The sequence below is a fragment of the Antechinus flavipes genome, chromosome 3 (assembly GCF_016432865.1).
Source record: "Antechinus flavipes isolate AdamAnt ecotype Samford, QLD, Australia chromosome 3, AdamAnt_v2, whole genome shotgun sequence".
NCBI lineage: Eukaryota > Metazoa > Chordata > Mammalia > Dasyuromorphia > Dasyuridae > Antechinus > Antechinus flavipes.
Window position 1 is genome coordinate 305347641 of NC_067400.1, and position 18437 is coordinate 305366077.

Consider the following 18437-nt stretch of genomic DNA (forward strand, 5'->3'; position numbering starts at 1 on the left):
CATACTTTCATTTCACCCTCTAAAACCACTTCCTCTTTTCTATATTCTACTGAAAACCTCCCTATCTCCAACCCCAAACTACCAAAAATCTTTTTTCTTTAAAGGGCACACTATGTTCTTGTGCTGAGAAACTGACCTGTCAAATGTTATCACACATTTTTCATCTCCAAACACAACAGTGTGTGTGTGTGTGTGTGTGTGTGTGTATGTGTGTGTGTGTGTGTGTGTGTGTGTGTGTGAACAAACAAATAGATACCTTTATATTGCCAAAAAGGAACAGGGCTGTCTTTTCCTTCTACTGAACAAACAGAATTTGTAGCCTGCCACTTTTCCCTTGAGATTTTCCCTTTAATTCCATTGTCCTAACACACACTCATATGTCTCCTCCAAGATTAGCATCTTTTAAATACCATTGGCAGTAAAGAAATTCCTTCAAACATTGTACTCTTTTAACTTTAGCTTCATGCCTTAGAGGAACAGTTTCTAGGCTTCCCTGTACCACCCTAGCTAATGTGCATCTGATGGATTGGAACTTGCTCAAGCAAAATAACTTTCTATCTGAGTGTCTCTCTTATCCTCTTTCTCTCCCTGTCATTTGTCTCTGCTCTGTGTCTCTGTGTCTGTGTCTTTGTATCTCTGTGTCTCTGTCTCTGTCTCTGTCTCTCTATCTCTGTCTCTCTGTCTCTCCCTCCCTCCCTCCTCTCTCCTCTCTCCTCTCTTCTCTCTTCTCTCTTCTCTCTTCTCTCTTCTCTCTTCTCTCTTCTCTCTCTCTCTTCTCTGTCTTCTCTCTTCTCTCTCTCCTTTCTCTCTCTCCCTCTCTCTCTCCCTCTCTCTTTTTCTTCTCTCTCTCTCCTCTCTCTTTTTTTCTCTCTCTCTCCCTCTCTCTTTTTCTTCTCTCTCTCTCTCTCTCTCTCTCTCTCTCCTCTCTCTCTCTCTCTCTCTCTCTTCTCTTTCTCTCTTCTCTCTCTCTCTCTCTCTCTCTCTCTCTCTCTCTCTCCCTCTCTCTTTTTCTTCTCTCTCTCTCTCTCTCTCTCTCTTCTCTCTCTCTCTCTCTCTCTCTCTCTCTCTTCTCTTTCTCTCTTTCTTCTCTCTCTCTCTCTCTCTCTCTCTCTCTCTCTCTCCCTCTCTCTCTCTCTCTCTCTCTCTCTCTCTCTCTCTCTCTCTCTTCTCTCTCTCTCTCTCTCTCTTCTCTCTCTCTCTCTCTCTTCTCTCTCTCTCTCTCTCTCTCTCTCTCTCTCTCTCTCTCTCTCTCTCTCTCTCTCTCTCTCTGTGTGTGTGTGTGTAGAGAATCCCAGGGAGTCTCAAGCATGCCTTTGTGTAAATTTGTTTGCTGAGAACTTTGAAATGTACTCCTACCTTCTGATAAATCACAGGAAGCATTACTAGGATTGGCCATCTTTCTGGCACCTTTACTAATGAGTATTCTTTATGGCAGATCTATGCTAACTCCAAAAACCTGGCCAGTTCCTGGAGTAAACACAATCCTCCTAAAGGGATAGACAAATATTCTCTTTGATAGACTTCTTGCGATAGAGCATCCTGTACCTGAGGGAGCCGCTCTGTCTCAAGGGAAACGTATCAACTGAGAATATTTAGCATAATGCCTTCTTTCTTCTCAGCCTATAAAACCCCGTAGTAAAGAGGGACTTTGAGAACTCAGGAGGATTGGTACCTCTTGGCTAAAACCCACTCATGTCCAACTCAAGACTTTGGACAGCTGTGACTTGGGTTCTTCCAGATATTGGAATCCAGATGCTGTAGCTTCCTTGAAGTGGTGAAGAGGAATGTTGTATACTGTCTCTTGTTTATTTCTTATATTGTCTTGGTGATCACCATGTCTGTAAATTGCCATTACTTTTATGCTGTAAGTTTCCTCTTTTTTCTTATATCTTGTTTAAATCAAGGTTCTGAGCAGTAAAAAACTTGTACCCACCCTCTTTAAGACTATGCTTGCTGAATGCGAATTCTGAACCTAGATTAATCATACAGTGTCTATGCTTCTTTCTTTTTCTCTCTGACTCCCTCTCTGTTTCTCTCTGTCCCTGCATACCTTAAGTAAGATAAATACCCTCGATTCTAGGTCCTTAGCCACATGTTATCTAGATCCAGCAGTCTCTTGAATGCCAGTGCTGGGGGGAGGGGAACTCATGGACACAAATGACACTGGGACTGGATAAAGAACTTTACTTCTGGGCCCACTTAAAATTTGGAAGGGCCAAAAGTGCCTGAAAAAAATTCAAATGGAAAATTAAAGCCATCTGATCAATTTACAATTGAAGTTTAGTCAGGGCCAAAGTTTTATGTGAGATTTTGGATGCTGGTGCAAGCTGATTTTTATTTTCTCATAGCTGTTCTGTCAGTTCTGGCTTAGTAGTGCACACATGGTAGTCTTTCCTTTCAAATCTGATGAGAAATGAGGAGAGAGGCATCCTGGACTTCAAAAAGGAAAAGAATAAAAAAGGTCCCCAAAAAAGCAAGCCTAGTCTAGCATCCAAAGGAAGCAAACAACCAAATTATGGTGCCTGGCTCCCTATGAAGCAGAAATAAAACATAGGCATCTATACAATTTACATTAGATCCAGATGTCCAAAAGGCAACAGAATTACATTGTAAAATTGTCAGGCAACACAAAATACTTATAATATTTGGAGAAAGATAGATACTGAGATGAGAAGAGAGAATGATTTTTCTGAAGGCTTGTATAATAGACTTTAAAAAATACTTTATATATGGGATTGGTAGATAACAAATTTGACACTCTTAATCCCTTGGGCTTGAGCTTCTATCATCACCTAACACAATTCTTTCTCTACACTGGACTTTAGTTCTCTGTATCTATATTCTCTATATCATATCAGATTTTAATGTAATGAACTGCCTAAATATCAATCTAAAAATTAGGAGGCAAGAGGTTTTGTTTTTATTTTCATTTTTGTCTATTTGGTTTTTTTACTTCAGTTTAACCAACACCAAATTTCCTATCTTTTAAAAGAGAAATAACCATCTATCTTCCCTCATAGAACAAAAGCTGAGGTAATAAATCCCAATTGCAAAGAACTTTGAAAATATAAATAGCCCACAGCATAAGTACACCTTTCTTTAAAGACTTCCAAGTACTTAACAGCTATAATTTAATCCAACTCCAGAGTGTTGCATTTCCTGACTAAGGCTGGATGATAACCACAAAGAATGCCAAAGAGGCCAGCCAGATCCCATGGGTGGCAAGCCCCTGTTATGTTTTTCTTCTCTCCAAAAAGGGGAAGAAGAGTGTACAGGTTGCCTCATAGATAAATGCCTCATCTTTTTTCTCAGATAGCCTATGTTTCTAGCAGCAGTAATGTCTTTGATTAGGTCAAAAATAAAAAATGTTGATTTGTCCAAGAAGTATGGCACAGCATATTGAAAGCTGGATGTAAAGTTCTGGGTTCAAATCCAGTCTTTGATGCATCCTGGCTGTGTGACTGTGGACAAGATACTTACTTTTTAGCTCTCTTAACTCTAATTTTCAAGACATTGATCTGCGTGGGTAGAGAGAGTTTGCTCACTGAGAATTCCCTATATGAAATACAGGTGAAGGCAGGAAAAAAAATCCCATACTGTGGCAGTAAGAAGTAAATAATAAAAATGAGGAAATACATACACATAACAGAATTTTGCCAAAAGTTTTTTTTTCTTTCTCAAGTGTTTTAGAAATGTATTTAAAAAAAACATTTTGGAGTGTAATGTTTGGTCTATGTCTTGAAAAGTATTATGAGGTCATGATAGTCTACAGCCTTAACACTGAACATTATTATTTGTCAGTCTCACAGGGCTAATTAGTATTTTTTTTTAATTGCCAAGAAACAAATTCAATCAAGATTCCTTTTCCAACAGTATCAGGCTCAGTCCACTATATCTTTTCAGTTGCTTTTTCCTTTAGCCCAAACAACTTTCTCTCAACTCTAGCTAATTCTCCTCCAAGTCTTGCCAGGAGCTGAGGAGTTCCAAGGAGTTTGGCAGGACCCTGAGTCTATGAGTGAGTGAGTAAAGCACCTGCTATGTCCAGTCTACAAAACGTATCTATTTCGCATACAAGCCCATCAAAAGGTTTTGTTCTAGGAGGAGTTGGACCCACATAAAAGTGTTAGAATTCTGGCAATTGCCTTTGTGCCTTAATTCTCTTCGTGGTATCCCTGCCTCTCCACTAATACTTGAGTTCCTTCTCTCATTCTCACAATTTCCCTGTCTTCTAAACTAGCATCAAAAAATGCCATAAATTTCATTTTAGAGTCTATATGGAAAATTCTAGGACCTCTATGGAAAAAGAAGAAGGGATGAAAGAAATAGAGCCATGATAGTACACCGAAGAAGCAATAGTGAGGCAAATCACCTCCTTCCACTTTAAGGATATGAAAAAAATATATAATGAAAAAAAATTTAAACCACCTAGCTGGAAGTGGTCGATTTTCATAGTACTGTTGTTGACAGGTCCAAAGATAGTGATCACAGAAATCTTTCTGGTTGCCATTTTGCAGAAACTCTCCAGGTATTCATCTCGCTGCTGCACATACATGTTATTCTCAGCCTTAGGAGCAGTGATGAGCTAGAGGTATAAAGAAACAAAAAATGTTAGTCTGTATGGAATATTTAGAAAGATCTTACTAAAGCAATCTGAAAGAAGGGAGTGAGGTACAGATGTATGCTGGAGCCATCTCAAAATGGTTCCTGAGAGATGATTGTTAAATTTTCAGTATGAACATTTATACCTTAGAAATTGGCAAACACTACAAATCAGGGCTTGTATTATTGTTTCAATGATTGTTTAGGCTTAAGAAAATGATGGAGAAAATATTCATAGTACAGATTAAACTTAAAAGTGCTATATGCATAGTTTCATTTTTTTCTGGAGAGCTAGTTGTTAAACATTTAATCACATTCCACTCTGTGAGGGTAAACAAAGACTGTCCAGTTGCTGAAACAGAATGATAAGATCTAATAAGGCCACTCTAACTTTTATGTTTCCAACTGGTTAAAAATTTACCAGATGATATCAATAATGCTTCATTTTGCCTGATTAGATAGTTTTACTTTTGGCCTTATAGAGAACACAAAATTAAATTTCCATTGATTCTATTTAGGGTCTTTATTCAGTATTAAAAACAGTTTTAAAGAAAACTTTTAGCCCACACATTTTCTCTTGTGCAAACATTAAAAAAAAAAAAAAAAAAAAAGACCTACAAAGTTACACCCAGGTCTATTCAGCCAAATATTCTGACTCTAAAATTCTGGGCACCTACTCGGGTTCACTTACATTTCTTCTAGTCTAGGCTCCTACCCAGGACCCCATCAGCCCTTCTGGCAGGAGGAGGAGAAGGGGGGGAAAAGGAAGAAGAGTAATAATATATAGTAGGAAAAAAAAGTAGATCAGTTTCTCACTCTCTCACACTCTCTCACTCTCACTCTCATGACCCTTCCTCCCCATTTTAATTAAGGGAACTTGAAGAGATGGCTTTTCTCTAGGAAATCTCTAGAAATAAACTTACATGAATATCAGATTTCAAGGCCTTCCTTTAAAGCTTCTTCCCACCCAATGGATCATTTTAGGTGCCCTTCTCCAAAAGTTCTCCAAATCATAATATCTTCCATATCAATTTGATGTTATAGTTCTTGGGTAAACAAATCTGGCAAGATATATCTTGGTTTTATTAATATGATAATGTTTCCTTTTTCTTTTTCTCTAAACTCTTTTTATGTTGTCCAATAAGAATTTCCTTTTCTGACCAAAGTACTTTGGGCTAATGTCTCATCTATCAGATTATCAATATAGTTTGGATAACTTTCCCCTAACTGCATTTACAATACTTGTACTTAACTGTTACTCTTCTGTTTACTCACACCTGGTCATGAAATGAACCTTGGGAAAATAAAAATTTTCCTGAACCTTGGTTTCCTCATCCATAAAATGAGAGGACTGCATTAGATCATCTCTAAGCTATCTTTCACAATTTTGATTTCCTGTAACATTTATTGTCTGGATCACATATTTCACAATTCTCATAAGTTACCTTGAATTATCTGTTGTTTTCATATAAATTTCATGTTTCCTCAGTTATACCATAAGTTCCTCAAGAAGAAGGCATGCCAATTATGACTGCATTCATTTTTTAAAAGAACAAAAAATTAACATCAGCATTATGCTTTTTTGTATTCACAGTACCTGGTTCTGTGCTCAAATCATTGTAAATGCTCTCTCTGTCTCTATCTCTCTCTGTCTGTCTCTGTCTCTGTCTCTGTCTCTCTTGTCTCTCTCTCTCTCTCTCTCTCTCTCTCTCTCTCTCTCTCTCTCTCTCTGTGTGTGTGTGTGTGTGTGTATATATATTGATCTAGAAGGATGATATCCTGTTCACTTTCATAATTATTACAATTTTATTCTGTTCATTTTGATTTTTTACTCTGCCCAGGGGGCAGGGTTGGTTGGATCTCTAGGAGAATGAGGAGAAAGAAGTTTCTTATCTTTCCCACACTTGGCCATAAGGCTCTTCCTTGCCTCTTTGTAAACCTGAAAGGAGGCATGCCAGAGTATAGGGCAGGGAGGAATTAACTATATTTCAATGATCAGAACTTGGGCTTTGAGGAGAGGAGGAAGAGGGAAAAGGTAATAGAGAAAGTTTTTTCTCCCCATGCAATCCATGAAGAATGCATGATTAAAAACTTTTGAGCTTAAGGGGAAGAAGTAACTTAATTATGTCATAGAATCAGTATCACATGGGGCAGCTATGTGGAACAGTGGATAGAGTGCCAGCCATGGAGTCAGGAGGATCTGAGTTCAAATTTGGCCCCAGACACTAGCTATGTGATCCTGGACCTTCTCATTAATCTTTTTTCTTCTCTTTCCTCATCTATAAAATGAGATGGAAAAGGAAATGGTAAAGCACTCCAGTATCTTTGCAAAGAAACTTCATAAAATCAGATACAATTAAAAATGATTGAGTCACAAAATCATCATCACAAATATGGACAGCAATAAACATTTACTGGACACCTATTTTGTGCAGAATACTGAGGTTACCAGGAGGTGTGTGACACAGTTGCAGGCTAATTGGAGAAACAGAACGATCACATACAGGTATGAGTTTATCAGTCTAGGGATTCTCCTTTGTAAACAGGTATCCAACATAGTCTGTACCCAAACCTAAATATGCAAAAGCTGATCCCAAAGAGAAAAGGCTTATTTTAGACAGGAGTCTATCTAGGCAGTCTTATAAATCTGTCTTTGATGGGTCTAGCCTAGAGAGACTGGGAGTCTTTGTTAAATGGATAAGGGGTTATGCTCAAAAGATAGGGACCTACTCTGGATGTACCAGGGACAGTCAGGAATGTGTCCAGGCTTCAGTTGTCTTATCTGCAAAATGGGGAATTGGATTAAATAAACTTTAAGGTCCCCTTCCAGTCCTAAATTTATGATCTTAGGATTTGATGACAATTCTCTGTCTTAATCTTAAAAGTATCCAGGAAAGAAGTTAAAAGATACTTTTTCTTCTTTATCCATTATGAAGCCTCATGCCTCTGATAATCATAACTGACTGTGCCAAGATAATAATAAATGTAGATGGACTTTGCCATAAGAATATAGGAAAGGGAGCTCGAGATTACCATCTTACCATCAGTCTATGAATTGAGAAATCAACCTTAGCATCTTCTCTCTTTGTTATGATTGATTCAATATGTAAAGAATGTATTTATTTCATATTTTGGTGACTGTTTTTCTGTGCATTGACATCTATACAACATTCATTTTCTATCTGGCAATAACTAAAACAGTTTTTGAAACGTATCCAGCAAAGATTTCCAATTCCCTGTTTCTTAGAAGAGCATCCCAGTGGTCTCTAAGGAAGGAGGGGTGCTAGTCTCAGTAAACACTGTTGTCTAGCAATTTCACTGGGCATCTCTCCAACTTGGTGGGTGTAAAGTGGGACTTGTATTGTAGCTTTAATAGAGTATGGCTGTTCTTTTTCCATGTTTCCTTTCCAGATGGAACATTGGCTCAATCCATGCTCACTGGATTAGGAAGCTTGTTTGCATAAGGAAAGTGAACAGATCAGAATGGGAAAAGTCTGGCTATACCTAAACATGAAGATGCTATCTAAATGCCAGATATTTTAAAGTAGTGTATTCAGCCTTGAAATGATTCTGGATTGCCACAGTGGTTTTTTTCCTAATGGAGAAGTAGTCTGTTATTTCAAAATTTTAAAATCATTTCTAAATTAAATTGATTTCCCAAATGGACCAAATAAGCAGAGGACTGCAGAAATACTAAGATAATCGAGGTCAAGTTGACATTATTGGCCCTTGTATTTCAATTACATACATATGGTTGGTTCACCTCCTAAAGGGAGCCATTTGTATTACATGAGCTTGTGACTGAATTCCTGAAATTCAACACCATTAGACTGACCAATAGGTTGATCTTTGGGTACAAGACAATGGGTTTAGTACAAGGTTTTTCTTTTCACGAAAAAATATAGAAGAGTCTACGTGGACTGCAGCTATGTCTATGTAAAATCATGATTTCAAAAGGTTTGAAGATTAGTTTGTTTTAGCTATCACCACAAGTAAACACTAATCAATTTAATAAAGCCTCTAAGTTATTTATCTGATTTAATCAGTTAATATCAAATCGATTAACCAATTTTTAGCAAATAAATGGTTGATCTGGGAAGTCATATAATGTCTGTATAGGCAGAGCAAAGTCAAGGCTTGGAAACAAACATCTGGGTGGTTCAGGTAAAAGTTTTCTTTAAGATCATGACAGGAAGTAGAGATTTTCTCATAATTTAATTACCTTATTTATAATCAGGGTCTGCAAAGTTTTGCTTAAATTTTAAATTCTTAATTTGGATCCATCAAGTCTAGAAGAAAACTCAGAGGTCAGCTAATCCAATTCTTTCACTCTGTAGCTGAGGAAAATTAGATCCAAGAAGATTAGATGATTAACAGAAAGTAAGTATCAATTGTTAGATTTGAACCCAGCTTCTCTGGTTTCAGATGTAGCCAGTGGGTTTTTTTGTTTGTTTGTTTGTTTTTGTTTTGTTTTTATTTTATTTTTATTTTTTTTTTAACTTTTTTTTGCTGAGGCAATTGGGCTTAAGTGACTTGCCTAGGGTCACACAACTAGGAAATGTTAAGTGCCTGAGACCAGATTTGAACTCAGGTCCTCCTGACTTCAGGGTTGAACTACTTCACCACCTAGCTGCCCCTGTCATTTTTTTTTTTTTCATTGTACCATCTAGACATCTTTAATTCTCATTACTCTGTGATTCATATAAGGGAGGCAAGTAAAAATTTAGAATTATAGTCAGGGTTTTGCTGGTAAATGTTTAACAACCAGCTCTTGGAAAGGAGTGACTGCATGTGAGACTCACATTTTAAGTTTAATTTGATTATTAACATTTTTTCTTCATTACTGCATTAAGTCTAGAAGGGTAACAAAACAATAAATCAAACTCTGATTTATATATAGTTGGATTTTTTTTCATTTTCAAAGTGCAAAGTTTTACACTGAAAATTTAATCAACTCTCTTGAGCTTTCATGAACTCATACAATTTGATTCTAGCACATCCTCAATGAGAGTTCAAGACTCCATCTATATTGACTTACTGAAAGCTAGCATGTATGCAAAATTGAACTGGCTCAACAATCAGAACATCTCAGATTTATGGATGAGTTGTCCTGTAAAAACCTCTGTGCATCAGTTTGCCCACCTGCAAACAGAAAACATTAGTTGCCACAGTTCTTATAAAGGCTTGATGAACTATTCATAAAACTGTAGATTTTGAGCTGAGAGGGTCATCAGAAATCAATTACTTCAATATCATCACATCATTCACTAGGTGAGACAATCAAGGCATAGATAGTAGAAATGACCTGATTATTTAGATAGTTAATAATGGAATCTGAATTTGGGTTCTAATTAAAACCTCTTACTTCAAATTCAGGGTTCATGATTGTGAATTTTTGTTCTTCAAAAGAATGAGATTGCATGAATGTAAAAGTGTGAGGCATATGAGAGGCATATCAAGTTGGATATCAGATTGGCTAGGCTGCAAATATTGTACACTTGCTTTAATCCATAGACCTTGTTCATTTCCAAGATATCAGGATAAGTTGGGGCCACTAGAAAGAAAATTTTAGCTGTTACACTTAAACTTCTATAGTATCTTCTTTTAGGTCTTTATAGTTTGGCGAATATTAACTGAACCATTATATTCCTTGGAATATTAAAAAATTGTATCTAAGTTTGAAACATATTTTATATCTTTAAGATGTAAAAGTAACTATGATACAGAAAAGCTAAGCAGTAAGCATAAAAACATTTATCCCAATCTGATTCCTATTCTCCTCTTTTCTTCTAAGGCTATACTCCTTTACTATCAATCTTTAATCTTTACTATACATTGATTATTTTTTCCAATTTAATAAACATTTATAAGTGACTATACTATGTTCAGGTCTAGCTAGGTATTGCAATGTATAAAGTCTGAAGTCAGGAAAACCTGAGTTTAAATCCAGCCTCAAACACTTTCTTAGTTATGTGACCCTAGACAAGTTTCTTAACCCTGATTGCCTCAGTTTCCTAATCTATAAAATGAGCTGAAGGGAGAAATGGTAAACCCAGTCCAGTATCTTAGCCAATAAAACCCCCAAAATGTGGTTCAGACATGGCTGAAATAACTGAACAACAAATACCATATTCAAGACAATGCTAATCATCTTTTCTCACCTGATTCTTATTTCTGTCAATAATAGTAATTGATATTTATATAGTGCTTACTATCTCATTTGATCCTCACTACAACCCTAGAAGATAAGTTTTATTATCGTCCCTACTTTACAGATGAGAAAATTGAGTCAAACAAAGGTTAAATGAATTTCTTATTGTCACACAATTAGTGAATATTTGAGGCTGGATTTGAATTCAGATTTTTCTGAGTCCAGGTTTAGCATCCACTGAGTTAACTAGCTCCCCCACTAGCTATTCAAAAAACAAATTTCAGGTGGAATCATGATTTGAAAGGGTGCACCAGTGGGGAAAATGCAACATATCTCATTCCTATTTTATTTCTAATAACAAGCTTTATGCCCTTGCTAACTCTGGTGAGCTCATAAAGCCACCAGCAAGCCAACTTGGATTCTGCTTTGCCCCATGTGACATCAGCAAAAACTGTCAACTAAGTTTCAAGTGCTGAAGATTTATTGTTATGATATGAAAAGCAGAAAAAGCAGAGTTGAACTTTCAGATCATTGGATAAGGAAGGAAATGAGGGAGAGAGAAAAGAGTGCTATCTAGGGGAGGGCAGTTAAAACCTCCCTTGTATTTTAACTCACTAGGTCACAGCATTTTCAGAAGAGGAATTTGTCAGGAGGATTCACAGTTATAGCTTTGGCACATTCTCTCACTATAACCTGGCCAAAAGGTGAACTCTGCCTGCTGGTCAGCTAAGCTACAGTGGCCAGGGGATTGGATGATTTCCACAAAGCAGCATCAGGCAAACAAACCCCCATGATGCCCCAAGTTCCCAGGACTGGGGGAGAAGGCAACAGCTCCTTCTCCATGATCACCCTCTAAAAGAGTGTGAGTAGGTCTCAGAAGTCCCAAAATAAATATTCAGCTATGTCTTGGGATGGTGCAAATGAAAAAGTGAGTCAAATTTGAGGGACCTGAGGTAGAAGATTTCCATATAAATCATTCCCCAAATAATTTTCCTTCCAGATAAAATATGCCCTTTAACTCCTAAATGATGGTTCAATGACACTGATATCCTGTCCTTTACTGAAGGCTATTCCTTAATCTATGATTATTTCCTTGTAACTCAAAACAAAAAAATTAATGAAAATAAAAATAAAAATAACTGAAATTGCAAGGGGAAAAAAAGACATATCTCTCTTTTCCACCTAAACTTTCCAAAGTTCTGGATTTGGTTCCAGTACTCTGACATGAACCCTGGGAAACAGCTGAAAGATGGAAGAGAATTCTGGGAACTGTCCCACCTAAGATGAATACCACCAGGATTTCTGCTTTGTTTAAAGCTCCAAATCATTATTTGAACTTAGTTAGTAAAACAGCCAAAGACTAATAGGAGACAGAGCCTCTCAATTCAGGTCATTGGTACAAATCCAGCTCAGATTGAAAGATATGGAAAGTTTGTATAATGGCTACCAAGGGACTAGAGAAGTGAATTGGTGAGAAGAGGGTTTCAATCAGTATCCTATTTAATTGATAGGTATGAAAAGTTGAATCTTAAAGAATAATGTAATTTTAGGGATATGTGGCACATGAAATACACATAATTAGAAATTCATGAGGATTGCCCTAGTTCTGAGACTTGACTTCTTTGAACCTAAATAAAATCACTTAGGGTGTCTTTTTTCCAGTTCTAAGAGTCCATAAATCTTCTAAAATACAACTATTCCTGAGAAGTATTAAAAAAAAATTGGGGGAGGGGGGGAAGTTTGGTATTACTGAAAGACAATAAATGATCAGTGTTATGTAGTGAATAGACAACATCTGAAGTAAAACAAAAATTGTATTTGAAGTGAGGAGATCAGAACTTAAAGGCAACTATGCCTCTTACTATCAATGTGATCTAGAGCCATTAATTTAACTTTCTTATGCAATTTTCTCATTTGTAAAGTTAAGAGATTGAATTGAAGGCTGGTTCCATTTCCAAATCCTATGACCTTACTATCCTAGAATGCTAGGGAGCTTAGACCTAACAATCTAGTCTAATTCTAGTAGTTAAGTCATTTTACTTAGTGATTTTATAGATGAGTAAACTGAGGCCCAGAGAAAAGAAATAATTTGATCAAGATACAAATTTATTAAGTTACATACTTTTAGGAAGGCTAAATTAGGCATGAAACTTTGTATCTAGGGTGGAGTTGAGAGAGCAATGAAAAGGGAAAGAAAGAATAGTGAAAAAATACTATTTTCACATTATTTATAAAAAACTAGCCTTATGTTTTATGTGGACCTAGGGAGAATCCCTAACTATATTTCATAATTCAGTTTTAACTAGCTTTTGCTGTTTTCTTATGTGATTGTAAAGGAGTAACCCTTATGTGGGCCTGAGGAATGCTTCAAGCCCAGTAAAGTGTAATACTCAGAACTACCCAGTGATTCAGAGGAAGAACTAAATTTTAACTGGATATTTTTCCAAATCTGCATCTTCTCTCTATTACCAATACCATTTTATCTCTGCCAACACAGATACCACTTTCTGGGGTTCAATGGTGATAGACTTTAAGTGTATGAATGATCTTAATATATTAACTTTCATACATACTGACCCTCCTTTTTTAGTTTCAACAATAAAGCCCAGAATTAATTGGAATCTGATCCTTAAACTCAGTTATACCTTATTATCCCATTATAAATTCTGGTACTCCAGTTATTCTCCATCTTACATTGCACCCTCCCATTGCTACCTGGTTACCCAGAGAGCTAATCATGAGGAAGTATAGAAAGCAACTTTGGCATCTGGTGCTAAAAAGGGACTAAGGCTCTTACACACATAAATTTGCCCTCTCAAATTCATCACCTACCCTCCTGCCAAAAATACTCTTCTCTTTTGTGATTTCTTTTCCCTTTCAAAATTGGTCTTGGTATTCATTTTAAAGTGATTTTAATTTTTTTTAATTCCTTATTCCTACCACCCCACTAGAAGAACAGCTCTGTCTATGCTTGCTCAGTTACAAAGAAACTCGTTTTCATGAAATAGATGAAATCTTTTGGTCAACAAAGCTTACCTGGGATTTACTCCCTTTTATCTTCTCTCCCCACCCTGACCCCTGAGAATACCCTTGCTCCCTCCTCTCCTATCCCTATAGATCATAGGGAGAGAGGTTTATGTATGAAAATATAAGACTGTGAAGGAGGGAAGGGAAAATTATCAGCCTACTGACAAACAGAAAATTCTGGACTTTTGGATTCTCCATGTGAGTCTACATAGGGCTGTAGGACAACTTTGGTGATCCAAAAAACTCTTGGGGTTAAAAAAACAAAAAACAAAAAGACAAAAATACTTTGAATGCCTAATTATTTTTTGCTATAGTTGTATTACTCTCCCCATACTTCTTAGCAGCAGCTATACCATAATGAGTACCCTGTCTATGGTTGCACTCATCATTCCTATAGTTTTCTAAACCAAAATATAATTTTCCTATGTCTGTTTCCCCCAATTAGAAAGTAAGATCCTTGAGGGTAGGAACTGACTTTTCTTTATTTGAATACTCAGCACAGAGGATAGCACAAGCTAAGTGTTTAACAAATGCTTTTCAACTTATTTCTTCATTTCTTTTTTAATTCCTTTTTTCCTTCATTCACTCACTCCATTTATCCATCCACCCATCCATCTATCCATCCATCCATCCATCCATCCATCCATTACCTCCCAGTTTTGTTTCATAAAAACAACAAACCAAAACATGGCCCACCCCTCTAAAATAGCAGGTTGAGCAGTCTACTTACAATGAGTCGCCTTTTCCCTTCAAAAAATTCCAGCAGGTCAGTCAATGATTTTTTGGAACTCTGTGTGAAAAGCTTTGAAGTGGGTTTCAGATAACCATCTTGTTCTGTTTTGCTCCCCTTTTTCTTTTTATTTCGTTCTTTTTCTTGCTTATTCTTTTTATCTGTTTTGTCCTTCTTGGTTTGCTTTTCACTCTTCAACAGTTTGTCTGGTTTCTCATTCTTCACCTTCTTCTTCTTCTCAGTCTTGTCAGGCCGATCATGCTTTTTTGGTTCTTTCCCTTTCTTAGGGGGAATGTTTCCTACCTCCAGCTCCTCTTCTAGATGAGAAGCAGTAGGGCGGCTAGGGTCATACTTATCCTCGTACTCATTGCTTAGAATCTTTTCCTGGGCTTTTTTTTTAGGTGGCTTTGCTTTCACTGGTTTGTGCTGAACTGGCACCACATTTGGATCCCGAGGGCCATATTCTTTCCTATCTGTACGGTTGTCACGGAAACGGTTTATGCCAGCCCTTGTGTAGTGGTCTGGGGTTGTGGTGGTTACTGCTGTGTGGCTCTCATAGCCAGTGGTCTTGCTTGGTCTCTTGGTAGTCTGTTGCCTCTCCTTGTGCTGTTCCTTCCTCGAGGTGGGATAGAAATCTTCCCATGTACTCCTGGGAGTTGTCACCTCAGCTGGCAAGGGCTGCCTATGGGAAGAAGAGGTAGTGTGAACCCTAGTAGTCCATGTTCTCTGAGTGGTTGGAAAGGTGGTAGTTGTGGTGGTGGGCCGGGTGGCTACTGTCACTACACGAGGGGTGGTCCAGGCTGCTGTCTTTGAAGGAGATGGAAGAAGCATGGTGACCCTTGGAGGAGGAGCTACTGTTGTAGTGACTAATTTCTTGACTGTTTTCACTCGGCTCTCCCTTGTTGGTTGGGCTTGTCCTCTCCTTGTATTTTCTTTCTTCTTTTCACTGCCCACTTTTGGTCTGCTCCCTCCACCATCGCCACCATTCCCTTCCTCAACCACCTGTCCTTCCACACCAGCTGCCTTACACTTTTGGACAAAGCCCTTCTGCCGGATCTTCTCTATCCTTCGGATGGGCCCCTGATCGATGATCTCATACATTGCTTCTAGCCTAACTGGGTATGGGTAGCGTTCCTCTACTTGTAGGGTTTTCTTCAGCAGCACCATACCAAATTTTCCCTTCTCCAGTTTCAAGAAGCTCATCAGTTTGGGAATGAGAGTAGGGTCGAGGGACTGCTCCAAGATCTGACCCTCATTGGTGATTCTTCTCACCTTACCACCTTCCTCCCCTGCCTCATGGAATAGCACAATCTGCTGGATGTGTCTTTCTGCTAGCTCACAGTACACATCATCCTTTAGGAGACTCATCATGAGACGGTAGTAGCCCTCAGAGGCATGAGGAGCAGAGATGACCCAAACTCTATTTTTCCCTGCGAAGCTGGCTAAGATGTTGGGAGAGCTGGACCCTGATGGGAATCGCACCATTTTTGCCCGAGCAGAGGATCCTTCATCTTTTACCATCTCTCTTGGGGAGCTTTTGGCTGTTGGTCTCTGTTCTTGTCTCATTCGGTTGCCACCCACTTTGGTCTGCATTGGCAGGGGAGTTGGGCGGGCTAATCTTAATACAGGCACAGCTCTCCTTCTGTCTAAAATGGGATGGTCAGGATTATCAGATATAGACCTCACGTTTCCCTGGGCCCTCCCTGTGTGCCTCAGGAATCGAAGTGGTCTACCATTAACCTGGGAAACTGGCAACACTTTTCCAGCTCTGTCCACTGTTTGAGGGTGGCGTTCTGAGTGGCATACTACCCACATTGTCAGCAGCATGGTGAAGCCCCGTTCCATCATCCAGTTCATTGTGTCGTCCACTCTGAGTAGCGATGGGCAGTGGTAATGGTGAGAACATAAAAACGGAGAGAAAAGAAAAACAAGAAAGTGATTTAATTGCAGGCAGATCTATATGTTTTATCCTTTAAGTGGGGGTAGGGAGCAGTGAGAGGGAAAGGGATAAAGGAATGGGAAATTTTTGCTTTCAAGTCTTTGTAGTTCAGTGACTCTGGAAGGAGCCTTCCAGAAACGTTTACAGTAAGTTAAAAAAAAAATCCCAAACCCCAAACTCTAGTTCATCTTCTCAGTCATCATGTTTGCACTGACTTTTCATTTGGCTGTCTAGATGGCAAATCAAGCACACGGAGTGTGACAATATGCACGTTTCATTTATTCGAATAAGCAATAAAAAAACATTTTTAAAGGATGAAAAAGACTACACACTTACATTTTAGCTCATAGAGATGGAATGCAGAGGGTTTGGCAGGGAGGGGGAAGCTTTGAAGCTTAGTTGCAGGACAGTTCCCTAGAAGAAATCAGTCTCCTCCCAGCTCTTTTCACTTTCAGCGGATGAACAGCACCAAAGATTTGCAGCAGCTCCAGTTTTTAACTTAAAATGCCACAGACTCCAGAGATTCTTATTTCCAGTTGAGTAGATTCTCTCTCTCTCTCTCTCTCTCTCTCTCTCTCTCTCTCTCTCTCTCTCTCTCTCTCTCTCTCTCTCCCCCTCTCTCTCTCTCTTTTTCTTTTTATCTTCTTGACAAGTAGAATGAATTGAAGGGAATCGTCCTTTTAAATACTAGTACCTCCATTTACTTGAAGTTTTGACTTGGTTTTTTGTAACGGTTGCATACAAACTTCTGCACACATTACATCCCGCAAGAGTGGAGTCCCAGATAATTTGGGAAAATTCTTTCTGTATCTCTTTAAAGTTCCATGGTTCTTCTTATCATGCTTCCCTCCCTCAATCTGGCTAAGTCTCTTTGTTTCCCGTGAGCCAAAGTACGGGATCAATATGTTTTCCAGACTAAAGGAAAACACAGCAATGCGATAGGGAAAAGGAGTATTTTTCCTTATTCAGTTCTTCATGTCTCGGTGTATTCTTCCCCACCTTTCTTTCCTTTTCTCGTTTTCCCTTTCCCCCTTCTTCTTCCCTTTGGCTGGATCCAGTCCCAGAAATGTCAGGATAACCTCAGCTCTGCTCCAAACCAAAGTCAAACAACAGCGGCCACTGGAAATCTCAGAAACTTTACTAAGAATTTAACAGATCAGCAAAACACCGCCTCCTTCCCACTTCAACACGTTAAGGGAGGACTCCATAGGGAAAGGGGGGAGGGGAAGGGGAGACTTCTTTGAGAGTGGGAGAGAGTTTTGAAATGCTACTCATCATCATAAATCACTTTGGAGAAGTATGGCTGAGAACTTAACCCTTTCAGCACCACAGATGAAAGACAAAATCTCTTCCTCTGTTTGTGTTCTTGGAATGAAAGAATAGCTTGGATTCCTTCCTCCAGCTGACTTTTTTTTTTTTTTTAAGAGACAAAGTTTGAGCTTGTTTTAAATGCATGTATATGCATGTACTACATGTTTATTTTTAGTTCTTTGAGTATATTTATATTTTTGTCCCATTTCTCACTTTTCATTTAAGATTGGAAAGGGTCACGGAAAACATGACTGAGCTGTTTTTATTTTATGCTAATTGGGGATCATATTACCACATTTTGGTTCCTTGTTTCTCCTTGGCATGAAGGGAAGCTGGTAAAGGGTTAGAGATGGAGACAATGAAGACTGGTCCCTTGAGTCTGTGGTAAGTTCTGCCTTTCGTCAGAGCTCAGGGAAGAGACAAAATTAACTTCAACTCAACATGTGTTGGGGTAGGGGGTGGGGTGGACACTGGGGCTGGGAGGGATCTGGGGAGAGGAAGAGAAATAGAAGTAATAGTTACAGACTAATGCTGACAGTTCCCAAAGAGAGAGTCCCTAGTCATCTCTCTTTGTCTTTTTGGAGCTTCTGTTGGAATTTAGGAGGAGAGGGGGAGTATTTCAGGTGATTAAGCTGAAGTTCTTTTTCCAGTAAGGGTAGAGGCAGATCCTCTGTTGGTTT

General features: G+C 38.4%; 1 protein-coding gene across 2 annotated transcripts in view; it reads right to left on the reverse strand.

The window, feature by feature from the left end:
- The window catches only part of CCDC80 (coiled-coil domain containing 80), a 36436-nt gene extending 18858 nt beyond the window's left edge, over positions 1–17578 (reverse strand). The window contains exons 1-3 of one of the 2 annotated variants that reach the window (XM_051985292.1): positions 17446–17578; positions 14508–16377; positions 4426–4582 (exon numbers count right to left, since the gene is read on the reverse strand). In XM_051985292.1, the coding sequence (XP_051841252.1) occupies positions 4426–4582; positions 14508–16364 (2014 nt within the window). In that variant the 5' untranslated portion in view covers positions 16365–16377; positions 17446–17578. Of the gene's footprint in view, positions 1–4425; positions 4583–14507; positions 16378–16782; positions 17012–17445 lie in introns of those variants that run through there. The other variant, XM_051985291.1, reaches the window with a different exon arrangement.
- Between the last annotated feature and the right edge of the window lie 859 nt (positions 17579–18437).